This window comes from Paramisgurnus dabryanus, chromosome 5 (genome assembly GCF_030506205.2).
Source record: "Paramisgurnus dabryanus chromosome 5, PD_genome_1.1, whole genome shotgun sequence".
NCBI classification, from domain to species: domain Eukaryota; kingdom Metazoa; phylum Chordata; class Actinopteri; order Cypriniformes; family Cobitidae; genus Paramisgurnus; species Paramisgurnus dabryanus.
Window position 1 is genome coordinate 33,165,714 of NC_133341.1, and position 12,058 is coordinate 33,177,771.

The 12,058-nt window shown below is 35.5% G+C and overlaps 1 protein-coding gene across 2 annotated transcripts in view; it reads right to left on the bottom strand.

Moving 5' to 3' along the window:
* LOC135732823 (ras-specific guanine nucleotide-releasing factor RalGPS1) overlaps positions 1-12,058 on the bottom strand; it is a 111,872-nt gene that overhangs the window by 57,354 nt on the left and 42,460 nt on the right. For both annotated transcript variants that reach the window (XM_065251176.1, XM_065251175.1), the window contains exons 7-8: positions 9,539-9,631; positions 2,647-2,773 (exon numbers count right to left, since the gene is read on the bottom strand). In XM_065251176.1, coding sequence (XP_065107248.1) covers positions 2,647-2,773; positions 9,539-9,631 — 220 coding nt within the window. The remainder of the gene's footprint in view (positions 1-2,646; positions 2,774-9,538; positions 9,632-12,058) is intronic.

Genomic DNA, 12,058 nt, shown 5'->3' on the forward strand with positions numbered 1-12,058 from the left:
ATTCCTATGACTGATGTGTTGCCGATCCGGTGAGCTCCTCTCACTGTAGTACAGTTTCAGGGAATAATAAATCAAATCGTCTGTGTCGGTAGACAGAGGTCATCATTCGGTCTTTATTTACTGTAAACTGATTCTCCCTTCAGACCCTGACTCAAAATGATAGGTTATAAAGATCAGACACAGACTATTACACAACACAAAAGTGCCTTTCATGAACACAAAACTGAGTAAATACTGGAAAGACAGCCGTGCTGGGTCAGATCAATTTATAAAGGTATTTGGAAGGAAATGCTCAAAGCATTAAACCGTTTCAGGTGCATTGAGTTCACAAACTAAATATGTTACCTGGCATGTGCTTTAATTCCTAATTTAAAATACAAACTTCATTTCTGGCCAACATTTCATGCTAACAAACAAAAATCTGAGCACATTCTGTTCAAGATCTACTGCCCAAATGTTCTTGGCAAAATGCCTTCTCATACAATCATAAAGAAATCACACGTGTAACTTCACCTGAAGAGTAAACAAATCAAATGCATGGGACGTCTAACACGGCACCCCTGCATGTTCTCCTGATTTCAGTTAAATGAGAACAGCGTCTGTCAGTGACTAAAGGCCCAAGAATATGAGACACAGTTTCCAACTATTTCTGTTCATGGACATGAGTGTAAGAAGCGAGAAGGTTTGGATTCAATTTACCGCCGAGTCTCCAGGACTCACTGAAAATCTCTGCGTTAATGAAAACCTTACGACTCAATTCAGTGTTTCGTGCAGGGTTCGACGGCAAGGCATTCACAGGAACAATCTGAAATGTGTCTCGATAATAAAAACAACACACAAGATGTTCCAGGCACTAATTCAAAACGGTTATTATAAAGATGATACTATTAAATATCTACACACCGTTTGCAATTGCATGCCATGAAAATCTCTAAAGCGGAGTATATTAGGATTACAGGATTTTCAACCATTTAACGTCACTGCATCCAGTTATGCTGGGCTCTATAAATCTCTATAAGTCCTTATGGTATAAAAAGATTTACCCAAAGCTATAAAGCAGAGCATAAGTGGGGAAAAAACAAAAAATCTCACTTCACTACAGAAATTTCAATTGACTTTTCCAGTACGCCCTTCCCCAAAGAAAGGAAAAACGTTTATGATATTTGCTGATATTACAACAGAAGATAGTGAAGAAGAGCAGCATGCAAGACCACATCAGACCAGACTGACCAGGAAAAAGACCACCAAATACCAGCCAACTCTGAGAGGAAAACACATCTGAGGAATTAATAAACCACAAACACTGAAACATCCAGAACAAATCACACAGCGTTACACAAATTTGGCCCGGTGTGTTCATAAAACAAATTCTCAACATCTCAGCACATTCACACATCAAGAATTACTGAGTTTACAGTTTTACTACATGACTCGTTTTAAACTCTCTTCAGTATAAATCCTCATGAGCTGAAATTAGAAACACTTCTTCTCCATCTTTAACCAAATGTTTTTTTATACAATATGATGTAACTTTTGGCATTTAAATCAAGTTATACACGAACAAAAATGACTCTAACTTATGCGCCTTTTACACAGGACGCAGTGTGCGCTGCGTTCGCCACTGGGAGTCATGGAGTGCAAAAGTTAAACTATTTTGAACTTTTTTTTTTAACTGTGATCCACTGCGCTCGCGATTTAATCAACGCAACAACAAATTGTCCTCGCAAGGAAAAGCCATTGAAATGAATGCGTTTCATAGCACAGCGCAACGCATCCTGTGTGAAAGCTGCATTAGTCTTGTTTTCAGTACAAATGTAAAAAAAATCTTAATATCAAAATGCATTTGCTTCATGAGCAAAATGAGCCAAGAAAATAAGTTGTTTTAGACAAAAATATAAAGTAAATTTGTGCTTAAATTTGCCAGTGGGGTCAGAAAGTTTTTCTTGAATTGTTTAAAAAAAAGCACATTTATTTATATTTATATTTTGCTCCTCAAGTAAATGCATCTTGATTTAAGAATTTTTAGACATTTGTACTGAAAACAAGACAAAAATACTAAGTAAGAAAGTCATTTTTTGCAGTGTATAAGTCAAAGGGATGTTAAAAATTACTTGCTATTCATTCTTCAGTCATTTGCATGAATGCGACTGCTCTGTTAATATCTACACTCACTAAAAATGTAAAATAGGACAACATGTAGGCCTACTGTATTAATATTGAGGCATTTTTCCTGTTTTAAGTGTGTTTACATTGTGCACTCCATTGAGTTGTGTTTTGAAAGAATTACATCTTGGATATTCTGGGCCTTAATTTTGTGGACAAATTTATTTTTTAACAAACCCTCATTCATGTCTTACTGGCACAACATTAACAAAAGAAATCAAATATGAAATAAGTCAATGATTCCTTTAAAAACCAGAAGTTTTACATCAAAATTACATTAATGATGTTAACACATAAATCAGACAACGCACCAGCAATTTAGTTTAACTCCCACAGTTGTGGTCTTGAAATAAAACCGCAAGACCACTAAGTCTGAGACCAAGAGCAAAAACAGTCAAGACCAAGACAAGAAAAAAATTCTCAAGTCTCGGGTACTACAACACTAGTTGTGAGACAAAAAAACCAAATGGTATGAAGACTCACCGAGGTAAGGGATACAGGACACCATCTTGAGTGATCTGATGTACTCTCTCATCCTGGCGTAGTTCTCCTCTTTGGAGGTCAGGTAGTCTAACTTCTCAAATGTGGCCTTATCCTTTCTGCTTATCAGCTGAAGAAACACAAAACAAACTCTGTTATTGTCCCGAACATCATATATCATAAACTAAAGCACGGGGTTTTAAACATTATGATGCGTTAAGGAGCCCCAAATATAATGATGAACGTTTTGCAAGGGACCCCCTACCTAAATTTAAAATATATATTTGCTTATTTAATATGTATAACAAAAAAAAAAAAAAAAAAATTGGCTAATTCTGGATGTATAAAGCTGAAGTTTGCTGAACATTTTCAATACAAATATGTACTTGAGCAACTTTGATGATAAACCTGGTTTCATTGCAACTTTATGAGGAATAACAGCCTGACAAACCCAGTGAGTGAGATCAAAGGAAAACAAACTAGAAAGATACCAAGCAAATACAGTATAAACAATTTTGGGATATATGTAGTAAAACAAGAGATAAAAACACACCTAATAAATAATTGTACAATTGTTTTTGCCCTTTTTCTCTGGACGTTTTTGGGGACCCCTAGAACCTCTTGGAGGCCCCCTGGAGGTCCCCGGACCCCAGTTTGAAAACCCCAGACCTACTGTATACTGAAACTGTACTTTACTCTATTAAACATCATCTCAGTTAAGATGACATCATCCGACACATTCATACAGATGAGAAAGCACTCGTTTGTTCAGCTTTACTGAAAGCAAAATTATGAAAGCAATATTTTAAATATTCAAATGAAAAAAAAAGACTAAAATAAAAAATGTGTTTGCTGAAATGAATGAAATGTTTTAATACTGTATAATACAGTAATGTGAGTGACTCGGGGCTCAATACAGCATGACACACATAAACAGCATGTTTTCATTGTGAACACATCTGAACAAATGTGAAAAGTTTGTTGGCTTCTGATTTGATGGTCTCCAGAGGGAACACATTTATTTCGTGGATAAATCCATGAGAAAGTGTAAACTTGGAAGACGTTTTCCTTTTCCGACTGTACATCTGAATCAATCTTGCTTTGGAAACTCCGTCCATCTCTTTCACTCCTCACTGATAGATTCAGCTGTTGGTTCTGAACTGGAAACAGCTGCTGTCAAGTGTTCGCTCTCATCTGATCGGAGGTACGACTTGAACCCAACACATCAGTAACCCAGACACAGATTTCAAATCAATTTTAAGCAGCACTGAGGGGATAAAGCACAGCTGGTGAAACACACCAATGACCAAATGCAACGGATTTTTAACAGGAAACCCAAATGAATGAACCAACCTGCTCGCATACTAAAACTAATATCTCATCAGAAGTGAACAGCTGTAATTACACATACCGTATTTTCCGGTCTATAAGTCGCTTGGGAGTACAAGTCGCATCAGTCAAAAATGCGTTTTGAAGAGGAAAAAAACATATACAAGTCGAAGTGGACTATACGTCGCTTTTATTTAGAAAATGATTTCACAAAATCCAAGCTTAAGAACAGATATTTTATCTGGAAAAGGGAAGTTATTCAACTAAACAATGGCACAAAACAGCAGGCTGAATAGATGTCCGTACATGTTAACGTAACATAAACAGTTATTTACATGATAGCCAATACCATACAGAACATACCTGAGAGGATGAATAAGCTAAATTAACAGAGCCAGCCAATGGTGTTACTTTTAGGCAACTGTTGCACGAGGTTTGACCTGGTACACGCACGCACACATAAAGGGTTCGATGTAAGATAAATGGACACTGGCACGTCCAGGTCGATTGGTCTATTACATGGGTCTTTAACAGGGGGTCTGGGGACCCCGTGGGGGTCCGTGGTGGTATTACAGGGGGTCCTCGAAAGACTGTTGGAATGCAAAATAATATTTTTGGGCAAATTAAAGTAGGTATCAAACAAAAATGGATTAATATGCTGAATACAAAACAAAACTTTAAATGAAAACCATAAAGTTCCCACAATAAAATATATTCAAGTATGACAAAAAAACAAACAAATTAAGTCTCTTTGTAACGTCACCATAATAACAAAGTATTTATTATAAATAATAATAAATACAGTCCTAATTCGATATAAGTTCTGGGGGTCCCTGCTCCTCCCCTCCCTACCCTGAAAAAGGTTGAAGAACTCTGGTCTATAAGATAAACCTGCTCTGAAACATACAGAATAATGTACATGAATCGCTATGTGCACACGTATGTGCAAACAAATGCAACAATAAACTCGGTCTGAAATAAAGATCCTTTAAGTCAACATGTTTGTTTGGAGTAACAGCACCAAAAAATACAAGACGTTCAATTAAGACTTCATTTAGTGTGATTTACCCTAAAGAATCAGTGAAGAAAAACAACGCTAATGATTTCAAAACATCATATATTCCTGCTTACTTTCCCCAAAAGGGTTTAATAGTTTATACTGCACCATGTGCCCACCCAGTTCGCTCCACAGTACAAGCCACAAATCTATAGGCGAAATGGGAATACGGTAAATACGGCTCTTTTCCATACATGTGTCTGCTTCATAATGACTCGTGAGCTCAAGAAAGCTGCCATCTCATTGGTTTATGAGTCCCTAGGGTATAAAGCTTGAAAACGTGTATATACTGTATGCAGTAGTAAATACCACATGAAGAGAGAAAATAAACTGACTACTGCAGAAAACTGTGGGTAAACACACATCGATCTGAGACAAGAAAACACGACTGAGGTCTGATATGGACTGTAAACATAATGGAATAAAAGAAGCACATGCATGACTTAAACTCACTGAAAGATTTCTAAACTGAAACTTAAAAACGGTGTGATTGTTAAAAAGCCCATCATCACTGCAAAATCTTCATTATAAATGAAACTCTTCTTTTTTATCAACCCAACATCAGGTGTCAGATTTGTTCTGATGGATGGCATGCAAAAAAAGTACTAAACAATCATTTTATACAATCATGTGTTAGGTCACCGCTTGAGTGCTTTAAAATCTGGACGCTCAAGATGAAGCCGTTTGGAAAAACTGTATTAAATCAGTATTTGGGCTGAGAAAGACCAGATAATTAAAGCGAATGGAGAATGATTTAGAATTCATTCTTTATTAATGGCCTAGAATAAATAATTTATGACATACATGCCTCACAAACCACTGATCAAATCCCAAACATTATAGTTTAACCTTGGGAAAAACTGACAGGAGGAATTCTTAATTCCATAAGCACACATAAATGAGGACACACCAAAGACACGGTGAATAGAAAAACTGTCATATAATTTAACAGACTGTAACATCTCAATGCAACAAAACACAGATTACTTGTGATGAAAAACCAACTTGAAAAGCCAAAGCACTTTCAGATCCAAAAAAGGCATTGATTTAAATGTGATACATACTTAACTTCAAAAAATGAAGTCCAAAACAACAAAATATTGATGGGAGACACAGCCGTATGACTTCATAAGAGATAATCCAGATCCACACACTCGAGATCTGAACGTGTTTCAAAAAGTCTTCACAATTTAAGATTCTGGTGCAAACTGGAAGTGTTTGATTTCATATAAGTTTTGTCTGCTTGGTTTAAAAGCTGTTTTTAAAGGTGTAATTGTCCATAAAACAGCACTTTTGACACCCAAAAAAGTCTTTCAGCTTGATAAAACATACAGTATAAAGCAAAGGTCTTCAACAACTCTTCTTCAATGGCCAGATTTTAAATATGTAAATATGATGCGGGCCAAACTGTTCTGCATTTTTTTTAAATATTCCTTTTTTACTTTTACCCATTATATATATCATTATTATTAAATATGTTAAAACTTATTTTGTTTTTGTTACTTTTTTATATATGTGACCCGTCACGGAAACCAGTGACAGCACAAGTTTCCAGAAAATGAGAAACAAAGTTTTTTTTTTTCAAAATTTGTGTTTTTTCGTTTTATGGCAGAATCTGTTAGTTGAGATCACGAGAAAGCCTCTCCATGTTTGAAATAGCAGTTTATGTATATTTAAAAGCGTACATTTTGCGGTTGAAATCGGCTTGTTTTTCCAGAGATTCTAGCGTGCAGCAGGGGGCGTCACTGTCTGTGTGTATATTTACATACTGTATAAGCTTTTGTTTTCGCCTCCCCCCTCAAAGGGAACAGCGTGACTACTGAATAAGGATAGTTCGCCCAAAACTGAAAATAATGTCATTAATGACTTACCCGTATGTCGTTCTAAACTCGGAAGACCTCCGTTCATCTTCGGAACACAGTTTAAGATGTTTTAACTTTAGATTTAGTCAGAGAGCTTTGTGTCTCCTCCATTGAAAATCTATGTACGGTTTCCATGTCCAGAAAGGTAATAAAAACATCATCAAAGTAGTCCATGTGACATCAGTGGGTCAGTGAGATTGTGGTGAAGCATCGAAAATACAGTTTGGTCCAAAATTAGCAAGAATTACGACTTTATTCAGCATTGTCTTCTCTTCCGGCTCAAGCGTGAAGTCACGTGACTGTAGTGACGCGGCTGCCCTGTTCCTCAGACAAGTTTGCTTAGTTTTATTTATTTTTTTCAAACTTATAGTGTGCGTCTCCCCAGACTGTAAAGCTCGGGCGCACAAAACAAAAGAAAAAGAAAAGAAGCTGGGGCGTAACAAATAACAGTCAGCCGCATCGTACGTCAGCCACGTCACTGACTTTATGGGGCGCCGCAGTCGGATGACGTCAAAGTACCGCGAGAGCTCTTAAGAAATCCTAAGGAGTAGTTTAATTTCAACTCGCTCTCGCAGACTTTGACGTCTTGCAGGAGTGTTATCTGATATACCCTTACATGTAACGATGTAAATAGTCCTCAGATTGTATATTTTATTGTATTACCAGAAGTTCATGCGAAATCTGATGTAAACAATAGACTATATATCTATATTTCACGGATTATACGCATTTGTGGACCAAAATCATTGGATGATTCACACATCTGAAACAGACTGGATTCAACTTGTGATCCCCACAAAGGTAAAAGTCCTGTTTATTTTTGCATGTTGTACATTCGGACTTCTGTAATAAAATACTACATATGATGCTAGAACATCTGTAGCCTATCTCAAAACGGCTTTACAGGGGGTATGTCTTAGCTAAATGAGATGTAAATGAGCCCTTTTGTCTCTCCAGCCACGGAAAAGGGAAAGTGTTAACTTTTTTCCTTCTCAAATTTCTCAGCATTCTCTTTCTTGAATGTGTTACATTCAAATGGCCACAACTTCTCCAAATCTTATCAGATTTCCATGTGTTACACATCGTTGGAAAGCTTAGAAACTTGGAAAATAACTCAAAATGCCCCAGTTACTTGTGTCACTACTTTCCGTGACTGGTCACATATATAAAAAAACATACAAAAATGCCTTTTAATAACTGAAAACTCCTATTTATTATCATTTTAAAAAAAAATGCAGTTTAACATTGCAAGAGACAAATTTTAATAGCTTAACTATGAACATTGCACAAAAAGTGCAAGTGTAAATAATTTACACATGTATCTTTGTATAGCACTAACTGTAATGCAGAGCTCTTAAACTTCTTTGTTTATAACTCTTTAACTTTCATAAATTGATATATTTCAAGTATTTACAACATATTGTCAGTTATCTCCTAATGACAAAAATTGCACTTTTTTAATATTTTAAAGATATATAGCCTAAACTGCCTTTCCATTGTACACTACATTCGCACATGACTGTCGGAGTTCGCCCCCTAGTGGGAGACGTTAGGAAATTTCAGTTTAATCGTAAATCTGTTTCAACATGGGAGAGAAGCTCATTCCAGAGCAAGAGACTTTAATCTACGAATATATTTATACTTAATGATTTACTTCTCAGTAATTAAATGATTCAAGTGTTACTGATAATGTTATACAAAAAGAATGAATAATTTTCACCTTGTACACAGTGTTTTGATTGTAACACTGAAATACGTTTCTTCCGGTCAACATGTCACTTGTGGTGTAGTCGTACAAGTTATTTTTTTAACTTGTGTGATAAGGGTCACTGATTCCAGGTCTATTCTTTCATTCTGTACACTTCCAGTAAAATGTCTACTAAAAATACAGTGCAGGAAAGCTGATGTACTGACACTGCAGATATTCTGCCCGTTAAACCATCTGAGATCTGGGGGCGGTTTTGTATCTCTGAGACAAAAAACTTAATACTCTGTCTTTCCCAATCATTTAATGCAGCTAACAGCTTTTCCTTGCTAAAGAACATTTGTGTAGTTCATTCAAAACATGGTTTTAGAAAACGGTCTTCTGTAAATGTCTGGAAAGCCCAATATATCAAGTGTAATTCAATCTGTGATTCAGATCATGTTTTTATGCCAGCAGCTAACGATTTTTTAAAAGAAATCTCTCTAAGTACAACATAATCCTATAGTACTTTAGAGACTTGTATATTCTTCATTCAGCATTTGTTGTTACTTTAAAAACCTCTAAGCTTTACAAGAAATCTCTGATCTGTGCGCAGGAGGCTTAACCGTAATGAGATGTCAAAAATTATTGGGCATGACAGAGAAGGAAAATTTGTGCAGGAGCTGGCAGCAGAGAGATCAGGTGTATGAGAGGATAAAACCAGCTCTACTGCTCTCTTAAGACTAACCGTGCCCACAAGAGCTCAGTTTACCACAGTAAAGCCAAATTATATACAGACCACTACACATGGACTGCAACGTTAGTCATGTAATACTTTCTTGTTTTTTTATTGCTAAGTTCAATGTCACTGGAAACATCTGAGGGCTCTCGGCATCACCAAAACTCTCTCAAACTGACTTAAGCATTTAACGTAAAGTGTGTGTGTGTGTGTGTGTGTTGTACCGCCCAGGTCTTGCTCAGTCTGAAGATAGGAGCGCTCTGAAGAGCCGACACCACCGACACCAGAGAATGAAGATTATTCAGCTCCAGAAGTTTCTACAGAAAAATAAACAAATGTTTCTCATGGTTAAATACTTCAGTGCAGAACCTCAAAAATGCATTTCAATTGAGAATGAGAAACTGCTTGTGTTTTTATCCCATTTAACCCAATCAAGATGAGATCTCATTATAAAATTCAGTATTCATTTATGCAAAAGCAGAAGATCCACACAAACAGACGTGTAATAAACTGTCTGTTAGTTACGTTAGATGATGTCAGATTATCTTCTTCCGAAAAACAACAGCGTTCTTCAGTAAGAGAAACAAACACCTGCTTTCATCATTACTCCCACATTATTCCATCCAGCACAATGTCACCAATCAATTCAGGCAGATCTTTTAGGGTTTGTCCTTCTCTCTTTTATTTGTTTAATTTTCCTGATATTGTTTTGAACTTGGGCACTTATTAAGCGAGTTCAGATCACAGATAATATTTGACTAAGTGTATATAAACAGTGATGGGAAACTCAATGAATTATGGTCAGGTAGGTTTCAGGCTGAATATGAATAGCAGATCTCTAACTGTTGTTTTGCACAGACAGCTCAGATGTATTTGACATCACTGCAGTTTCATCAGAATAAATCACAGAGCCACATAAAAAAGAACAAGAACCAGACATGTGCCAGATTTGGCCCGTAGGCCACGAGCTGACAATCCCTGGTTCACATGTTTCCATAGCAGGACAAGTGTTTCCAAACCATACAGATGTGAATTTAATACATTTTATGGTTCGCTGTATCATACATTATGACACTGGCTTGGATATCTAAAAAGTTATTCAAATACAGCCATGAAAATATGAGGAGAACTGAGAAAAAAAATGTTGCATATAAAATATAAAAAAAATTTTTTGTGCCAAACTATTTTAATAGCACCAAATTTCAAAATGGATCACATAATAATTTTTCAATATCCAATCTAAACTAATGTAGTTAGCAGATACAGACATTGACCAGCCACAAGCATCAGGAGCACTTCAAGGTTTTTAGAAGGAAAGGAAAAGTCCTGATTCAGCTTTAAATCTGATGAAAACAGCATTCAACACATCAACAGTGTTTATGTGATGTAAAAGCTTTTCCTAAATGATGCATTCAAAGATTTCAGGTTTAAAATCTCATTTTAGTTGCATTCTCACAAGCATCCCTTACGAATTATTATTTTCATAATTGTATTGCGATAAGCTCAAAGTATGGTTTTCAGTACATTCGATTAGCACAACATATCGGAATTACAAAAATAAACTAAATATGCACATTGCAATAGCTTTCAATATCGAAACCGTTTTAATACTTCAGAAGTTTATAGTTAAACGTTTTAGACAAACGTTTATATATAATAAAAATATAAATAAATAAATATATATACACTTGTAAATGTTTCTTAAATACATGTGTATGTTTAAACACACATAATCATTACACAAAGCAAACACACACAGTAAAAAAATTGGTAGCATTTTTAACAAACCAACATACATTTTTATGTTACTTTAACTTTAAAAATGTAATTAAAACATTTCAACTTGAATTTATAAGTTTTTTATGCAAAATTTAAAAAAGTAGGTTGAACTGACTTGCAAAACAAAGTTGTTTTAACTTTATAGAAATTTCCACCTGCAATGGCGCTTTATTGAAATTGCCCTCTCATGCTAATATGCCCCGTTTAGTAAATCTGTCACTTAAAGCATTACTGTATTGCATATTGTATGCTGCATTATTAAAGGGGTCATATTATGAGATTTTTTTAAGATGTAAAATAACTCTTTGGTGTCTCCAGCAGGCCCGGTACTAGGCTTGCTGGACTGGGGGGGCAGTCAGGATTTTTGGGTGGGCAGCCATTTCTCGACTAAAACGATTCATACACTAAAATTATGGATGTTTCAATCAAATATTATTTTGCATATGTCTTATAATAAAAGGCCATTTATATGTCATTTTGCACGTTCAAATTTTAAAAGTAGATGCAATTAGATTAATGATTTATAATGTTATAATGATTACACTTAATGTAGTTTTACACATTAAGTCACAGTTAATGAAATCAGGCAAGCAGGTGATATGAATACAAAGCTGTACATATAGCTATATTTTTTAATGTTTACACTGCATTTAATCTATTATTTCACTTATAGATAAATTAAAGCCATTCTTATACCTACCCTACCCAACATATTCTAAATAAACACTGGAACTTTATTTCCACTTCTCAAACATTTTCCTGATTTAAAATAATGTATTTTCAATGTGATATATGTGATAAGCTGTGTTGTAATTAATTCCTGACCCTATCATACATGCTGCTGCAGCAACCTCAAATATCACAACAAAGCACAACGCTTTAAATAATATATTGTTGCATCATGTAAGCAATTTGACATGCATGACAAATTCGTCAAAGGTTATCCTGTTTGCCTATAACACCAC